The sequence below is a fragment of the Prunus avium genome, chromosome 4 (assembly GCF_965620075.1).
Source record: "Prunus avium chromosome 4, drPruAviu1.hap1.1, whole genome shotgun sequence".
Taxonomy (NCBI): domain Eukaryota; kingdom Viridiplantae; phylum Streptophyta; class Magnoliopsida; order Rosales; family Rosaceae; genus Prunus; species Prunus avium.
The window spans coordinates 19,698,538-19,717,811 of NC_142287.1; the positions used below are offsets into that span (position 1 = coordinate 19,698,538).

Consider the following 19,274-nt stretch of genomic DNA (forward strand, 5'->3'; position numbering starts at 1 on the left):
AATACACTTCATTAGTAATACATTCAGAGCCTAAGTGAGTCTCAGAGAGAGGAAGAATAAAAAGAAAAAAAAGAAGAGAGAAGAGAGGAGAGAAGAGAGAAAGATTCATCTAAATTATGAAGTCCTAGCCTCTGATAGTTAATATAAAATAATTATAAGTAATTATTTTAATAATTAATTAAATTATATTGCAGTTTGTGTTCTACCACATTATTTGAATATACGGAACTGCAACCTTCTATAAATTGCATGTTGCGATCGGTTTTCGTGATAAGTCGATACCTAAACCCTAAGACCTCTGTCGATATTTGTGATATTTGGGTCTAAAATGCCAGCCTTAATCCAAACTGCTTAGCCTTTTTCTCCCAAATTAAATAAGATGCAAAAGGACAATGCCTGTCCTTGTAATGTCAATCCAACTTGCCGCTGCCAAACCAAACCAAGCTCAATTTCAATTTGTTCAGTTGTCCAGTTCGCCTTCTCCAACAACCAAACATGTTAATGAACAATCCAAATAATATCCCACACCCTCTTCTCTATCTCCCTGCGCTTTTCCTTCAACCATGACCCTCTTGTTTCCCATTCTCTCTGGCCGTCTTTAAATCCTGCTAAAACCCTAGCCTCCCCCCCCTCCTTATCCCCTCTTCAACTTCTCATTTTGCCCAACCCAATATTCCAAATCCCAAATTTATAAAATAAAATAAAGAAAACCATTGTACATCCCCCCTTGTATGAGCGCCCTTTTGCTTTTCCACATACATATTAGCCAAAAAATTTCCCCAATTTCAAAGCTTTAATAATAATTTCATTCGATTCTTTGCCCTGAGATTCCCATTTAGTTCTTTGGTGTTGAAATTTTCGTTCTGGGTCTTGTTCACTTCTGTTATTTGCTTGTAATTTATCGAAATGGCGCTTGAGTCTTCCATTCTGACTTTGCCTAGGTACAATTCTTGCTCGAAATCATGGAGTTTCATGTGTTGCAATAGGCAAACAAAATTTCCCATGAAGGTTTTGCTGCAAAATAATCGATACCCATTTCAATTGCGGTCGAACTGCATTGGTAATAGTGGTTTTAGGAGCTTCTTAGGTCCAAGATGTGAAGGAGTTGACGTGTTGGTTAATAGAGCTCGTTTGCAAGCTCTAGCTGAGGATAATGAGAGTTCGGGCAGTGCAGATGTTGTTTCGGGTTCAAAGTTTGATTTTGTTAAGGAATTGGTAAAGTGCGGAATTGTTTTGGCAGCCATGGTTTGTGGGGTTTTAATTTATGGGTGCAGAAGAGCTTTTGCGGTGGAGGGTGTGGTGAATGCAGGCTATGGGGTTATTGGGCAGAGCATATTGTTGCTCAGGAATGCCTGGCCGAAGACATTGCAGGTTCTTCAGCTCTTCAAAGAGCAGGGTTTGATTTTGGCTTTGCTTTTGGGACTCTCAGCGTTTTTCTCAATGGCGGAGACTTCAATTACCACACTGTGGCCCTGGAAGGTATGAATTGGTTATGCTCTGTGAATGCTTATATCATAGGCATTGTGAAAGATTGCTTTTGATTTGTTTGGATGACGAATTTTTTGTCCACCTCTGGACATTGCACTCTTTATGACTTTTTTAATGAAGTAACTTGCAACTAAGCCATTTCTGATGATGTTCGAAATGATAAACTGTAAGTGCAAGTTTTATGTTATTTATCCTTTTAAGTTATGGGTAATTTGACTTAACAATGGAGGAACACTGTATATTTGTCAATGCCAACTATTTATCATTCATTAACATTTGTGTGCTGGTTTCCATGTCTGGTTTTATATCCTTGTACCCTGAAGTAGAGTTAGACTCTTGTTCTCTATAGATTGTATTGGAAATTACATTTTTGACCTTGGAATGCAAAGCATCCTTTCTTAAACTTGCTAATTCAACAGACTTGATTTCATACACGAGGGTTAAAAGTATTTGTGGTTAGCTTTTTGAATGACCTCCAAATAATATGGAATTAAGGACCTTAATATATTATGGCTTTCTTCTTTTTCAGTGCTTATGTGTACATAAAATTGTAACTTTGAAATGTGCATATCCAATTTTCAGTAAATGATCAACCTATTAGCTTACTGAAAGAAAATGAATGATCTGACCCATTAGGATCTTGAAATAACATCAGTTAATTGATATTAATGTGTGTCAGGTGCGTGAGTTGGCTGAGAAAGAGTCTGAAGATGGTGTCTTCAAATTGCTTCGCAACGATGTTACTCGGTTCTTAACAACCATACTTATTGGAACAACGTACTTTCCTTCTCATTTTTGTTGGTATTAATTTTTCTACTCTTCCATCGTGAAGTTGAACATTTCTTTCTTATTGTAGAATTTCCTTATGTACTCAGTGTTGTCAATATTGGAGCAACTGCTTTAGTTACAGATGCTGCAACAGCAATATTTGGTGAAGCTGGTGTTAGCGCAGCAACAGGAGTAATGACTGTATGTTTCATTTTCCTTGCTTGATCAATTAATAAGCATAGATATGGAGGTACAGAGTTTGATATAGGGATAAGTATTTTGGACATTCAAACTTTAAAACATGCTGTTTAGTGCTTAATTTATGTTTGTTTTTTATCTTTTCACCGTACCCTTTTTGTATCAACAAACTTCTAATTATGAATTATCCCAATAACTAGTATTCTGTAGTCTTCACTCAGTAATCTCAGAAAAAATATTTCTACGATTGCCCTTTTGTCTGTTGGAAACAGAGGGGGCGGGGGCTGAAGAAACTCCTATATTAAAAAAAAATGGATGTCTTTTCATTTCGTATAAAGTACAGTTTTTTGTTTCTTTTTTAGTGTGTACCTGCACTCTCTCTCTTTCTCTATCTCTGTGTCTAGATAGAGAAAGATTGATTCAATAAACTCATAGTTCTGAAAGAGTCTAATTTGTTTTATTAAGTGAAATTGAAGAAGAGAATGCTATTTCCACTGTGTTGAGTCTGGCTTTTGTTGAAAAGTTGTTATTTTAGATGTTAAGAGCAAAATCAGTGTTCTGTCTTTCCTCTCCTCATTTCTTATCAAAGGCCAGAGGCTGCATACACATATATAAGAAAATAATGTACTAGTGGGACTGATATTTAATACTGTTTATTTATCTTGGTGATGCAAGGTTGCTATTTTGCTCCTCACTGAAATAACTCCCAAAAGTGTCGCTGTTCACAATCCCACAGAGGTTGCAAGGTTTGTGGTAAGTTAGAAACTGTAGAGTTTCTCTAACTTCTACTAAAACCCACATGACCACTAATTAGACATCTTTGTCTTTTTCTTTAGACTTTTAGTTGTGTTAACTCATTTTTTCTTAACTGATATTATTCCTGCTTGTCTTGATTAATTTGGTCAATGTTGGGTGTGATGCCTCTAGGTTAGGCCAGTGGCGTGGCTCTCATTGGTATTATATCCTGTGGGAAGAGTTGTTACATATCTATCAATGGGGATTCTAAAAATACTCGGGTTGAAAGGAAGAAGGTTTGCTCTTTTGATAACCCAAATTTGAATTCTCCCTAACTTCCAATTTATGTCATATTTATTTCATTTGCTGCTTATCAATAATCCAGTTGGTGCTTGGCTGGTGCTGCTTGACAATTATGGTTATTAGCTCTTTGTGCTTATGGACTTCATAGTTCGCATTATAATTTAAATAACATTGTGTGTCAAAGGGTTAAGAAGGACGATAGAGATAGACTATGGGTTAGGGCTGGGGTCGGTTTGGGCCCAAAACATGCGTCAAACCGGGCTAGTTGGTTTGCCCAAATTTCAAACTGAAACCGAACCAACAGGGCTTCTAACTGACCAGGTCTAATTCCTGTGTCACAGTTTATAATATCTTGGGCTTCTCTATCATTACCAAATGGTTCTAGGTGGGATGCTCTAAATTTAACATGGTGTCGAAGCCAACGCTCCACGTGTCTGGTCCTACAACCACACACACTCCATATCATCAATATAATTGATCCACGTGTTTGGATCAGTCTTGCCACATGTGAGGGGCGTGTGGAGAATATAGAATCCCACATCAGAAATTCTAAGCCATGCATAACAATATGTATGGTCTTGGGTCTCTTCACCTAGCCAATTGGTTGTGGGTTAGATGCATTAAGTTTAACATAATCTTTGGACTGTTATCTCATGTGTTTCTTGATAGTAAGTGGAACATCCACCATGCTAGAGTATTGTGGCTTTCTTTCTTTTAACCTGATAAATACATGAAGGTGTTGCTTTCATTTTATGGATAAGAGAGAATTAGATATATGGAATATTGAACTTGTACCTGTTAATATTGTTTACGGATGTGTTTTGTTTACTATGAAAATGTTCTTCTTGAAAATTATGCCTTTGTTTTACACCTTTTCTATGATCAGTGAACCATATGTTACTGAGGAGGAGTTAAAACTGATGCTGCGGGGGGCAGAGTTAAGTGGGGCAATAGAGGAGGAAGAACAGGTACTTGAATAGTTTTTGGTTTCCCATAAATATTTTATTCTGCTGCATTACTTCCAAGTTGCTAAAGAAATATTCATTTTCTGAGTATAATGAAGAAAATCCAAGTTATCAGCTCTCAATTCAATGCTTCTGCCATCAAGTATTCTATTGTTTTTTCAATATGTTTCCACCAAATCTTTATGTTATATGTGAAGATTTAATATGGCAGACATTTTGCTGTTATCCTGTCTTTGATGAGTGAAAATCTTCCTAAGAAATACATTTTGTGAGATACTATTTGACTAGTCGAGTTCCTGTTGTATATGGAGAGAAGAGAGACAGTGGGGTGGGGATGTAAAAGTAATAATTTCAAACTATTGGATTTATCAAGGCACTTGAAAGAGTAGCTGGGCGGTTATTGACACCCACAGCTTTGTTTGGGACGTGAGGAATTTTTAGTAACACTACATTCTATCCTAGAGAAATTTTTGTGCATGAAGAGAAAAATGTTTGTTTCTGGATTAACTTCCACATGGAATTTCTCCATGAACTTCAGTTTCAAAATATCTCTGTTTATATATGTGTATATACGGTAATGCTCTTTTGCCATATCTAATGTTAAATTATCAATCTGGATCATACTTTTAAACAAGAATATACCTGGGCAACAGTGCGGATGCCAAACTGTCTGGCATGTTATGGTACTAAGCTATTAATCTGAACCATTGATCAGGTGGAATCATGCTTTAATGTGTGTTCCTATTTGACTGTATGACAACATAACTTGACAGTATTTGGCAAAAAGGCATAGCAAAAAAACATTCCAGATATCTGGCAAAAGAAGACATTCCCATTTATTACGTGCATGTGTGTATGTGCGTCATCTAGCCAGTCCATAGCCATTTTATTTCTCCTGTTTTGTAGAATATGATGCTTGTCATGAATATGAAATTCCAACATCTTTGTTCTCTATAATATCACTTGTGCTCGTTTCATCATCCCACCACTACCCCCATCCCCCCTTTTAAGTTTATTAATTGTAAAGTTTTGTGCTCGAAGTTCCTTATTTAAGATACACTTTTTATTGGAAAAATAAATCCTTTTGCAGGATATGATTGAAAATGTGCTGGAGATAAAAGATACACATGTTAGAGAGGTGATGACTCCTCTTGTAGATGTAGTTGCCATCGATGCCAGTGCAACACTAGTTGATTTTCACGACTTGTGGGTAACTCATCAATATTCAAGGTAATCCAAAATTTTAGTGGTATGGTGAATAGTTCTTTAGTGCCTTCAGCTGATAATATTTTGAACATTCTTCTTATAGGGTGCCTGTTTTTGAGCAGCGTGTTGACAATATAGTAGGAATTGCATATGCAATGGATCTATTGGATTATGTTCAGAAGGTCGGACAGTTTGTACTCCTGTTTATCTCTCTATGAGATGCTTTGTTTATTAATTGAATAAAAAATCTCATAGTGCGCAGAACTGTGAATATGTTTGATTTTGAAGGGTGAGCTACTAGAAAGTACTACTGTTGGGGATATGGCTCAGAAACCTGCTTACTTTGTGCCTGGTAATTCTTTTTATTATGCTAAGTTCTGATAAACACATATATTCTACATTGGATATTCATTGTATATTGCTCTCTCTTAATTTTCTTGTGCATTATTTGCAGTTATAATTCTGACTTGTATACTTTATAAACAAAACCATTTCTGTAAATAAAATGGTTCAATGGAACTGATGTCCCTGGGTGGTGGTTGCTTAACTGATTTGGCCCCATTCCAGCAAAGCCTTGGGGATGCGTTAAGGTTTAAATCCTTTGGGTTCCACCCAACTGTCTAATCTGTTGTCTGGTACATTGAGTTCCAAGCGCTCTATTCGCTGTAGCAAATTTTATTTAGGTCATGCTCATAATTAGTAGGAGTCATTGAATGAAATATATGAGCTCAGGACACTGGAGCTGATGTTGCTGCATGATACTAGGCCAAGTGATTTGTAAAGTTTTGCCACCATTACTTTACACTTCTGATTGTGTTATTTAACATAGTATCAAGTTGGCGCTGGACGGCCCTTTAAGCAGTTATAGGCTGTTCATGGTTGAAGTTGTCTGTACTTTTTGAAGTTTCTGTTTCTTGGTTGGTCGTTTGAAGCTCCTGTTCTGATAAGTAGTGGTTACACTACTTATATTTTCTTTCCCCTGTAGATATGAAATCATTTTTTAATCAATATGATTCCATGTTAATGAGTTTGGCCTCATGCTCTCACTTACAGTTCTAGCATTTGTTCATGCTACATGAGTCTGGTCTCATGTTCTTGTTGACAGATTTAGCAGTTTGGTCATCAGTTGATGTTTGCATAGAGCTGAATATCTTAGGTTTTGTATCATTGAATCTAGGTGTGCCTTGACTGCAGCAGGCATTTGTCTGTCTTCATTTGGAACAACAATGTACACCATCCAGTTCTTAATTTTGTTTTGGACTGATTATGGTCCTTAATTTTCCAATACATAAAGTAGTATAATCCATTTTGCAGATTCAATGTCCGTCTGGAATCTTCTTAGGGAGTTTCGCATCCGAAAGGTTCACATGGCTGTGGTTCTTAACGAATATGGTGGAACTGTAGGGGTATGTTCTTCATTCATCGTTGAATTGAACTTCTGATGTTTTTGTTAAAAATTCACCATGTTGCGCAGCATGTCTCTAACTTGTTTTGTGATGAAACAGATAGTAACCCTGGAAGATGTCGTTGAGGAAATTGTTGGTGAAATATTTGACGAAAATGATTCAAAAGTAATTCTCACTACTAGTGTTTATACTCGTTCATCTACCTTTTTTTAATGAGTAATTCAATAATTAAAGCACTAAGGGGGCCACAACCCATATGCTGGTATGCATAACAAAAAATTATTGCATTAGAAAGCTACAAAATCAAAGAAGGTTATTTTGGTCAGACAAGTGAAAAACGATTTTCTTTGTCCCGGCAAATATAATGTTTAAGAAATGAGCCCTCACTTACTTGGAGATCTTCTAACCCCATAAATGAGTGCAACTCTTTTAGAACCATAAACACACAAAACTATTGTTCTCAATATAATTGGTAACGCTAATATTTTGGAAAAAGAAAAATCAGTTGTGGTGGCTGGTTGATATCATATTTTTAAATTTCTTACTGAAATTATTGATGCTGGACCAGGAGGAGATTCAAAAAAAAACTGGCTACATTGTAATGCGTGCAGAGGGTATATTTGATGTGGATGCAAACACATCTATCGACCAGCTCTCTGAAGATCTAAATGTGAAGATGCCTGAGGTATTTATCCTTGCGAGTGTAAAATCCTGAATATTGGTTTTGAAATTTATCTATACGTGATCACACCGTACCTATTCTCTCCGGACCTTTCTATTATGACCAGCCAAGGGAAATCTATCCTAGTCAATATCTCCATTTGATTAATTAATTAGTTTGCTATAATGGTTCTATCTGTTGACTTTGAGCAGTAGAGCATTCCCATCTATTCTGGATATATGCTTGTTCATTGTCATATTTTATTGTAATGGGAGACAACTAGACCATACCATGTAGCCATGATTTATTTATTTTACTAAATAGAAAAATATTAGAAATCTAGAAAGCACCTAGGCCCCTTGGGGGCACAACCCTAGTACCCAATAAATGTTCAGCCTTGCACACCTTATGTCTATTGGGAAACAAAATTTGCAGCACTGTGACAGCACATTCACAAAAGAATTGGCAAAACTCAAGAAACTCTAAACAAAGAGAAAACAGAACCACTTCTCCAAAGCCACTGTGCTGTGAATAATCAAATGATCAACAGATTCAATAGAACGCTTGCATGAGAAACAACTATTAACAAGAAATTGGCTGTGTTTCATATAGTAGTCAAAATCTTGTGATGAACAGCTGTCCACATATGAAGTAGCATTTCTTATCCACTGTTAATATTAGAGAGCTGATTTGCTTGTTTGGAGTACAGGTTTATAGGTATCGTATATTTCCTCCGTTTAAATACATGCATCTTTTGAGGGCCTTGTAGCTCAAGTCGTTAAGAGCTAAGAGCGTTTACTCCTGTATCAGATGTCCTATGTTTGAATCTCCCATCCCCCAATATCACTTGTATAAAAATAAAAAATAAAAAACACAGGCATCTAAACCCTCAGCCATTCTTCAGAGAACAAAAGAAAAAATAATCCCCCAACCGTTATTATCCTTACCTAATAATTATGATTATGAATTGAGAGCTGAATCGTAATACTTTGCAAGAGCTCGTTAATTTCTGCGCATTATTGATAATCAAAGCATAAAGTAATACAGAAGATTTCTTTTCCCAATTGTGATCTGTTTTTGTTTTCAATGTAGACAGTTTAAAAAGTATCGGTATTATGCGTTGAATTGTAATTGACATTGTCCATCAATTTTGGCATGTACATTGATCTCTCACCCTTCACTTCTTGTTTACAGGGTCATCAATATGAAACAGTATCAGGGTTTATATGTGAGGCATTTGGATATATCCCAAGGACGGGGGAGAGCATCAAAGTAGTCCTTGAAAAGGAAATTGAAGAGGAGATTGATGAGTCCAAGTCTGACAACCAGGATAAAAAGGATAAAAATGAAAAGCACCAAATTTTTAAAATTGAGGTATGATGAAGATTTTGCACCATTTAGTTCTTTGCATGTGTTAAATTCTAGATGATCTTGAGTTGGTCAATCATGTATTTGGTGGTGGGCTGGGGGAGATTTGGTATGCCTTGGATTATTTAGCATTAGAAAAAAAAAAAACTATCCTTAACTTGTACAAGAGTAATATCAGTGTTGCTATTGTTCTTTTGGGGCAGATACTAGCAGGAAATGCCAGAAAGGTCGGTTCTGTTCGATTTGAAAGGATAGAGAATGATGCTGCGACAGTGGAGACCAAAGAGGTGACCCGCTTGGTTCCCAAAATCATGAAAAGGAAGTGGAGTACTGATCACGACTCAGATGGTACAGAGTATGACGAGGATTCATTTCAAAAGAAACCACAGAATACAATATCTGATGAACATGAAGACAATGTTGATAATCTCAGTATACATTAGTTGCATTGCTTGCGATTCCCTTTTTCACGGAATCATAGAAGAGGTAAAGATTGAGTAACAACGAAAATCAGGAAAGAATATTGTAAAAAAAAAAAAAAAAAAAAAAATCATTTGAGTGCTGAAATTTTCACTTTTGCCTATCCTGATACATGTCTGGTATTTGAGGACTATAAGTTTGCCAACTGGATTCCTATGATCCTGACATCAATATGTGGTAGATAGAGCCAGCTTTAAGGGAGATGGCCTAGGTGGAGTAGCTCATTTATACCGTCACCGCATGGAGCTTCCCATTTTGTGATTAGCCTTGAGCTCCCTCTACTGTCAAAAGTTATAAACCTAGATGTGGATGTAACTTGTCGATATGACTGGGGAGTGCTCTTTAAAAAGGCAGAGGTTGTCTGTATAATAGTATGTTCTGAAATCATTCAATTATCTTCAAAGCCAGGGTTTGCAGGACCTTTTTTCTTTCTTTTTCAGGAAGCCATGAAATGATGATTGTTTGAGTTGTTTGAGCCAGCCAAGTCATAAAAGAAGTTTGACTTGCAGTTTGTAGTTTTTATGGAATGATAGGATTTCAAAATGTCAATCTTGTGTCGAATCAACACCAGGAAAAGAGTATACAACTTGGGCTGAAGGTTCCGAAGCTTTTCCCTGTCAAAGTACAATCCAAATCAGTTGCATCACATTAAGAAAAAAAACAATGAAAAACTACTTTGGAACCTTGGATATTAGCCATTGGAAGTTATTGCAAGTGTCTGCAGCGCAAGAGAATAAAAAGACGTGTTGAATTAAGAATATCATTTCTTTTTCCCTTATACATACATAATTTTACTTGGATCACTGGAGGGTCCATTTGAATCTCTCTTTGTATGTCTTTTGTTTTTTTGTTTTTTGTTTTCACTTCTGACCCAGGAAGGAAATCTAAACTTGAAATCTCTTCCAACAAAGTCGAAAGCTATACCACTATCTGTATTCGTGTGAATTGATCATTTATTTTAATCACATGTACTATGTGTATGTAATTTGTATTGATTCACGTGATTATGGCTTGTTTCTTTGTCACATTTCTGATGGCATCTCTTGTTTATCTACGTTGATGCTGAGATTATCATTTCTTTCCAAAAACTAATAGATTTGGGTGGAAATTAAGAAAAAAAATTATGGGACGATCTCATAGGTTTAGTGTGTTCATAAATTAATCTAAGGGCTGTTATTAAAGAGGACCTCACATGACTTCATTTTTAGGTCCTTAGATGAGCGGTACTATTTCTGATATATTGTCCATGTTGGAGATATTTCCCCTTTTTCCTTCTACGATACTTCCTTTTTTCCCTCCTACCAAACGAACCCTCTAAAGCTCACTCATCATCTATCATTTATCTATTTTTAATGCAATCTCTATACGTGCAATTCCCTTGACATTAGGGGATATTTTCATATTCTTTTGTACATAATTTTGTACAATCTGCCTGGTAGTTTTATGTGATTCCAACTTATAATCGGAGAGAAGCTAGACAAATAGCTAGTTAGTCCATTGTTTGTCAGCTTGATCAATGAGGACACAATATGAAATCATGCAGAGGGAAAGAGTGATTAAACCTTACAGAATATGATGATTGGGATCCATTCGCAAAGAGACCAGATCAGACTGGACTCTAAAAGGAACATAAGATACTGATCATGATCCTCCTCGTACATACTGATTAATTACATTGCTAATCCTTCTCCCATATAAGTAATAGATCTAGCTACAAAAAAAACAAGAACAGAACAAGCGATTAACATATATGCTTCTCCCATAAACCCTAGAAGTTTTTCAAAGGTGAAGTGAGGTGTCAACATCTGAATCATCGAAGTTGTTTGTTCTGTTCATGGCCGATACTGAACTTGAAGATATGTTTCCCAAGACTTGACTCTCATCATCAGAGACCTGCAGAAAATTGGCATGCTTGCTCTGCAAGTTAGGTTTGTGGTACATTGAGCCTTGGGGAGGTGGCTTATAATGAGGATCTGTCAAGCCACCAGAGCCACCAGATTGGAAGAAGAACCCAGTTGGCTCATAATGTGTGGCTGGAACGTTAATTCTCTCTGATCCAGATAACATCTGCCTCAAGAGCTCTCTCTCCTCCCTCATCTCCTTTGCTCTCTGCAATTGCCTAAACCTCTCTTGCAATAGGACAATGGAAGAATTAGCAACAGTGCCATCAAGTCCTTGCCTAGCCATAGAGAGAGAGGGATGTATGATTAACCTTCAAAGAGACTGTTCAGACTGCCTTTTGAGGTGGCAATGGGGTTGCATTGCTATATATATATAGGACAGGGGCAATTTTGTAAATGTTTATTTTATATTCAAATGAGGCTGCCATCACAGATTCTAATGATGTAAACAAAGAAAGAAGTATCAGCAGCTGTGATGCAAAATCCAAGAAGGCAAAGCCTGGTGACTAAATATTCTCATAAGTTGGGGTTGGTGTGAGGAAAGGCAGCAGAAAGGCTCGATAGGGAGAAAATGGTGGGAAAAAGAGTCCAAATGGTTATGTAAGGTAGCTTTTGGATATCTTTTTTGGAGGAATATATGGATGGGCGATGCTTTGTCGGCTTGTCTCCAAGAGTTGTTGATGCGGCTTTGGAGAAGATGTTGCCTCTTTTGGTGAGGCTTTGGTGGGATTTTGTTGTTCTTTATGAAAAATATTTGACTTCATATTATAGTCATTTTCTCCTTACGTAACAAATTATACTATAACACGTGTGTTAAAAAAATTCTTTGTGTGATTTTTTAATAAGAAATTTTTGTGAAGGTGACCTAGTATTTTGGATTGAGAACTTTAAATGTGGGCTATAAAATATGGGAAAGACTAATTTTTGCTGGGATGAGTAAATATTAGTACCAAGTACTGAGGTTGGATCCCAAGGGAGAAATTGGTACAATAACTTGTGGACACACACTTCTCGATGATGGAATCCGCCGCAAACAATCAATGAGGGACGATCATAATAAAATTTAGTTTTGATTTTCAATTATGGCACCATCCGTCTAAACTTAAGATGGTGTATTCAATTCATACTTATGTTTAATAGGTACGATCATACAAGATTTTTTTCTGATATTTTTTTGCACATTCTCTTTTCATCTTTGTGGAGTACAGACAATAAAGTAGAGGGTGAGGACGTGGGGAAGGGAGTTGATAGAAGAAAATTAATATTGGGGTAACTGATTTGAATTTGATTTTTTCTTGATTGTTTTGTACCTTTTTCTAGAAAGGAGAGAAAGAGAACCTACCAAAGGCACAATTAATCTATACAAGAGCCCCTCCCCCCTCCCTCTTCTTAGGCACAACTAACCTATACAAGAGCCCCCCCTCCCCTCCAACTCCACTCAGATATTAATGGGGGGAAGGGCCTCTCCTTCTATTAACTTTCTGTTTTGTTTTCAAGTTGTTGGATGAAAATGCCTTGTGGCTGTTCCTGTTTGATGGTTCTATTTAACGCCAAGAGCTCCTTTTGTTAGCCGTCAAAAGGGAAAAACAAATCAAATAACAAAGAGCCAATATAATATAAGTGGCGCGTGCCTATGGCTATAATGTAGGTATAAATATATAAAATAATGTTGCATTTTTGAAAGTTCGGAAATATTTTTGCTCACCACTTTAACCCAATGTGTATTCTGACCATCCTTCTCAACACTTGACACGTGTTCATGGGTCTAACTATAGTTAACTCTTTGCTTTGTATTTATGGAATCATGGTTATGCTTATAGACATGTGTCAAGTGTTGAAAATGATGGTGATGGTACACCATGGATTAAAGTAGTGAGCAAAAATGCTCTCTTGAAAGTTTAGGGGGAGATTGGCTACTCATAAATAAAATAATGTTATGGCAGCTTTTGTGTAGTATTTTGGTAAAAGAACATTATCTTATAGGGCACAATCTCAAGGTTGCCAAACAGAAAAACATTCCTCTCCAATACATTATCCCAAAAATTTGTGAAGCACAATGCATTAAAATTTGCTAAGCATGCTCTTGAATGAGTTTATTTGGTCGATGTAATGTTAAGCTTTTGGTTAATTTTAAATTAATGTGACAATTTGGGTTGCATGAAAGGAGCAAAGCTTTTCAATTATTGGACCCAGAGACACATTCATCGATGGCAAGATTTTTATATGAAAAGGACAAGTGGAGGTTCAAACATTTAGTCCAAAGTCCGATTCATAACGCGACACAAGTAAGAAGATCTGAAGATGGAAGCATATATCTTATCATATATGCCCGCGGTGCATCTCCTTGTTCTTTTATAGGGGAAATTATGATTTGAAAATGTAAGTATATAACTTTGATCAATATTCTTTTTACTATTAAAACCAAGTGCTTTGATTGGATTGGTGCGTCCTGGCCTTTGGCCCACCCCTAATTTAGCATTAAGATAATATACATTGTATTTTATTTTGTGAAGCTTGAGGTGGGATTTTACTCGAAAGAGGTGTTAAAGGCCACAGTTTGCTATTAGTCACTGCGAGCCGAGCAATATTGAAGTGATGCTTGAAGCAGTTATCAAGTCTTGATTTTTATAAACCATGCGGCCCACTGGTCTGCAGGGCTTTAGCATTAATAAGCTTGGTAGAAGCTGCAGGCCCATCATGGCCTTGGGAAAACACACAAGTTGTTCCATCCACACGAGTCGTTTACACGAAAGAAATATTTACCTTATCTTCAACGCACATGTCATGGTCATGACAAACTTTCTCCCAATCCACTAAAAAATTGCACATCCGCTAAAAAATTTATGGATCCGCCATGTGACTGTGATATATAAATGAACAACACGACAAAAGTTTCAAAATTATTGGTAGCTAATTAAACTAGTTCTATTTCAAATCCCAGAAGCTAGCAGGAATATTAATACAGCTCTCTCCACTCTCATCTCACCCCCGGCCGCTCCCCCAAACCATGAATCCATGATTATCTATCGATCTCAATATATACTGAAGATTTCATATGATAAACCAAATTACAACAATTATTTGTTATAAAATAAATTTATCGGCCGGCAGCGGTTTAACTGTGGCTAAGTTATATGCAAATGCATGCACCAAATCTATGAACTATAAAATCCATTCTCCTACGTACATATATATATATATATATATATATATATATATATATTTTGTATCAAAATAGTGATGACGTATGCGCTGTGCAAGACAGATTCTCCTACTTATTATTAAGGGAAGTTTATGACAAGGAGATGAAGTCTAAGTTGAATAATGATTTTGTTTTTCACTGAAGATTTTTAAATGAAAAGCTGCATCTATCCATCCATCCATCCATCAGAATCAGATATATATATATATATATATATTACAATTTACAACCTCATGCAATTCCTTGAGATTCTCAGTATAAACCCAATTGCTGCTGCATACAAAATATATTCATTTTTATAATCGGGTTGGGACTGGGAGGTGAAAAGAAAACTTCTGTTTCTTCTGTTGCTGTCTTTGTTTGATGTTGGGGTGATACTGACATTATTAAAGCTGAAACTGAAAGCCACAAGCCTACAATTACAAAACCAGATATCCACCACCACCATCACCATGTATATATTACTTGGTCATGAGAATTCCGTATATTATTATTTGGGAAGACTAATAATTCGTGTAGTCTGTGGTGGAGGAGACTAGGACACGACAGGCACAAGTGGAATGGAGAAAAGTTTGCCATGATATGCTGCCTACTGCCTGCTGCCTAGCTAGCGCTAACATTTACCTTATCTTCAACGCACATGTCGTTCAAGGAACAAATCGTAGGACGGACCCACAGTGGGGTCACTGGGGTCAAACGACCCCATGGAAGCCATGGAAATAGGCTTGGAGGTCCACTTGAGCTGGCTGTGTGACCCGCTTGATGTTTTGCCTCAGAGGAAGAGGGAGGAAGCTGCGCGCAGGAGGAAGAAGAAGCAGCGCAACGCGCTTCTGTTTTTTTTAAAAACACCCTGGGAAAAACGACGTCGTTTTGGCCCAAGAAAATTTTTAAAATAAAAAACCATTCCTTATCCCTCCATTCTCCCACGTCTGTTTACTAAGCAGAAAGTCGTAGGTTCGATCCCTACCTGGCGCGTTTTCTTTTTCATCTTTTTAACCTGTTTTGTTGTTGGAATCAGCCAGTCAACTTTGTTCCATTTATTATTATTTCTTCCTCCCAAATTCCAATGACTGGCTTAGAAATTAGAATCCATGAATGATGAGCTTTACTTAATTTTATCTAAGGATGACCACAACATGGTTTTATCACCACTATTTAACACTTAAGAATTTCTCTGCATATCTAGTGAGAACGCTTATGTGAAAACATAACATGAGAACACCGTTGAATCTAATCTAACGGCTGTATGAAAACCAACATATATTGGAACCAGATGTGCAGGCAAAATATCTTACCCAATAAAATTTTGGCTTGTTTTTCCAACAGTGCTAAAACCAATATTACAAAAAAGTCTAAACAAAGCAATGAGTTCTCCACTTGTTTACCAACTACAACATTTCACTATACCAACAAACTGAGCAGCATATCTTTGCAAGTTGCAAAAAAATCCTTAAAACCCATCTCCCAATTTCTATTATTCTTTTCTCAAACCCTAACCCCAAGCTCCCCAATCCCCACCTGCTGTAGTGTCGCCGATGTATTTCCACTGCCCCCGTCCACTACATGTTGTGGCACCACTGTTATTGTGATATTTTTTATTTCAAGTTCGTTCTAAATCTTAATATCAAAATAAGGATGATGTATGCTTGTTTTAATTTAATGGAAATCAAATTTATAATTGCTTGGATGAAATTTATGATTTATATGTATTGGTTTGATTTGTTGGATGAAGTTTTTGCTTATTTTTTGTTGATTAGGTGGTTGTGGTTTTTTCCTTTTTCGGTTAATTGGCATCGGTTTGGTTTGAAATTTTACGAATTGAAATCACTCAAAAGCATACATAAAAAAATGACAAATTGAAATCATTCAAAGTATATTTTTCCAAGAAAGGAATAAAATTTGGAATAGAAAAAATAGATAAGAAAAATAACTCATTCTTAAATTTTCTTTAGAACATTTAAACTATGACCCTACGGGGTTCGGATCCTGGGTCCATCATTGGCTTCACCAAGAGTTTGCTTCAAAAGTTTTCATTTCATGTCATACAAGTCAGATAAAGGAAAGACCAATCAATTCTCTGGGCATGTAGTAGCAGTTGAAGCCAAATATAGGCAACAATAATACAATATATACATCTCCTTGATATTACAATCTCATATGAACCATATGCATGAAGGGTAATAAGGAAATCTACATAATATTCTGTATTTCACATTAGTGATGCGTTAGGTAGATCTTGGGTAGTAAAGTCTAACAATTTGAGAATCAGAAGTCAACTTCAGCTAAGACCTTTAAATTCCTAAGTCTTTCTTAAGTATTCGAGATCTTCTCAAAGCATTATCAATATGGAATTTGAAATATTACAAGCTAATTCGACAATTATCTTAAAATAATAACCTCTGTCAAATACTAAACATATGTTATGTTGTCAAACCGTCAATTTAGTACTGTACATTAAAAGAATTGGTTTCACAAGAGAACATTTATCTGCCTACCGTACATATCACAAAATGGTGCACATACTCGATGGTGAGCCAGAGTCATGGATGTAGAATTCCAACTGAGGATGGTGAGAACAAGGTTGTGGTCTTGCATGTGCATTTTCGGGTTTCTCTTCCTGTTGAGGTTCAACTTTCTTCTCAGCTTTCTTTTCAGTTATTTCTTCCACACTCACCAAGTCTGCATAGCCAAGCTTCTTCCTCAACGACTTGGCCATGTCCGCGGCATCAACTCCGTCTCCAGTTATCACCATTTTGTCTCTGTTTGGTCCCTGGAAAGCCACTGATATTACACCTGCAACATCATCATTCAAAAACAAAATTATCAAACTAATTAAATAAATCTCCCATTAATATGAAAGAATATAGTTTCAGAGTATGAAAGGCACCATCTTTCGCAACAGCTATCTTCATGGCCTGGGACCGACATTTTTCGCATCGAATCTGCGCTTCAATGGTTATCTTTTGCTGCAGGTCATGCATCCAACCAAACAAATATGTCAGAATCAAACCATGGACTAAATATACACATTTTATTTCTATGTTTATTAGAAAATAAAATTTTAACTAGGGTTTCTTTATTTTTCCCGAGAAAATCTTTTCAGAAAGTAAGAGAAGAACATGAATTGTATGTTTCTGGGAGAAGTGATTTACCTTCATATTGTCGGCTAGTACACTGAACAAAATTAAACTTTGGGGTTTCCGAGAAGAACGTATGGATGTTCTAATTCTGTGAGAATGTGATGAAGTTGAAGACCAAGCTGAGTGTCGTTTTTATAACGTCAACCCTTCTAAAAAAGGCAGTGGCAGCTAAGCCTACACGTGATTATCTTCACTAATTGAGTTTACGGAACAAATTTGGGGATCGATCCACGTTTTGTGGGTTCAACGTACGGTGTCCAATCTGATTAAGCCAAAAAATTTAGCTAATTAATCTTTGTTAATTTGATTTAAGACTGGATTTACAAATCAATTCTTATAGTCAATTTAAGTTGTACTGTAATGGAAGTCAGCATCGCTAGTGTGTTAGCAAGAATAGTGTTATTAGAAGTTATGAAGCATCACATGTTATAGTACGACTTTATATATCAATAATTGTGTACGATTCAAGTTATGAAGCATCACATGCATCGAGTTAATAATTGCCCAAGATGACCTTAAAGGCACACGGTTTGGACTCGGAAGGTCATGAGCAAGGTCTTAAATATCGGAGGTATCGGAAATATCGGAAGTCAAAAAACACGAAAATATCGCTGGAAATATCGGGATATTATCGGTATCGGAAAAAATTGAATAAAAACCACGGAAATTGTAAGAAAAACTTGGAAATTTTTATTGAAACTTTGCAGGATGTTTATTTAGTCAAGTATCTATTAGTTTATCACAAAAAATTGGAAGGAAATGCATTGCATGATGGATTTAACTGATTTAAGTTGATTATATAGCGAGCTGGCAAACACCGTAAGTGTAGAAAATATGTAGTAATTAATGAAAAAAGATTAAACACACCATAATTATTTATATATAATGAATTACTACAATATTTTACACTTTATACATTGCATGGTAAGATACATGAGTGACTTAGTACCACATAGAGTTCCTATGAGGTTCAAAATTTTCACTATCTTCATCATCTCTATGTGTAGAGTAAGTATATTTTGAAGAGTAGTCATCAAATGATAAATCCCTAAAATAGTTTTGCATGTAATTGTTAACATGCCACCCATATGGATCCGAGATTGGTTGACGTTGTCCATAAGCAAAATCATTTGAAGATTGAGTCTCGGATTCTTTCCATGAGTCGCTTGATTCCATCCCAACAGGAATGGGATATGAAGGGTAGGGAAATGGTTGGTTGTGAGTATAACCATAGTTACCACTCATCTCATGTGAAAATTTGTTTCTTGCAAAAAGAATTCAAAACAAAATCATGTATATATATATATATATATAAATATTTTAGTATTTTCACAAAAAATAAGTGATATGGTGGTTAAGGTGTTGAAGGAGTAAAATAGTTTTCACAAATACAATGTATCACTACTACAAAAAACACTTTGCGTGACGAAATAATTTTGTTGCGCAAAGTACA

At 36.2% G+C, this 19,274-nt stretch overlaps 2 protein-coding genes across 2 annotated transcripts; one reads left to right on the plus strand and one right to left on the minus strand.

Moving 5' to 3' along the window:
• Nucleotides 1-253: 253 nt before the first annotated feature.
• LOC110758284 (DUF21 domain-containing protein At1g55930, chloroplastic) lies at nt 254-10,012 on the plus strand. Its single transcript, XM_088252031.1, has 14 exons — nt 254-1,479; nt 2,168-2,265; nt 2,364-2,457; nt 3,130-3,207; nt 3,382-3,485; nt 4,379-4,460; nt 5,548-5,687; nt 5,767-5,845; nt 5,952-6,015; nt 6,978-7,069; nt 7,169-7,234; nt 7,638-7,754; nt 8,925-9,104; nt 9,302-10,012. Exons 1-14 carry the CDS (start codon nt 907-909, stop codon nt 9,539-9,541), a joined length of 2,007 nt encoding a protein of 668 aa, XP_088108157.1. The 5' UTR covers nt 254-906; the 3' UTR covers nt 9,542-10,012.
• Nucleotides 10,013-17,088: 7,076 nt separating this feature from the next.
• On the minus strand, nt 17,089-17,906 carry LOC148294984 (heavy metal-associated isoprenylated plant protein 47-like). The gene is made up of 3 exons (XM_088251366.1): nt 17,834-17,906; nt 17,569-17,647; nt 17,089-17,474 (listed from the first exon to the last, which is right to left on the minus strand). The coding sequence occupies exons 1-3, from the start codon at nt 17,837-17,839 to the stop codon at nt 17,185-17,187; spliced, it is 375 nt and encodes a 124-aa protein (XP_088107492.1). The 5' UTR covers nt 17,840-17,906; the 3' UTR covers nt 17,089-17,184.
• Between the last annotated feature and the right edge of the window lie 1,368 nt (nt 17,907-19,274).

Coding starts and splice junctions, on each gene's coding strand:
- LOC110758284 (XM_088252031.1), top strand. CDS start 907: ATGGCGCTTGAGTCTTCCATTCTGACTTTGCCTAGGTACAATTCTTGC. Junction 5,688..5,766: donor GTAACTCATCAATATTCAAG/GTAATCCAAAAT, acceptor TTCTTCTTATAG/GGTGCCTGTTTTTGAGCAGC. Junction 7,235..7,637: donor TTGACGAAAATGATTCAAAA/GTAATTCTCACT, acceptor ATGCTGGACCAG/GAGGAGATTCAAAAAAAAAC.
- LOC148294984 (XM_088251366.1), bottom strand. Junction 17,475..17,568: donor GATAGCTGTTGCGAAAGATG/GTGCCTTTCATA, acceptor ATGATGTTGCAG/GTGTAATATCAGTGGCTTTC.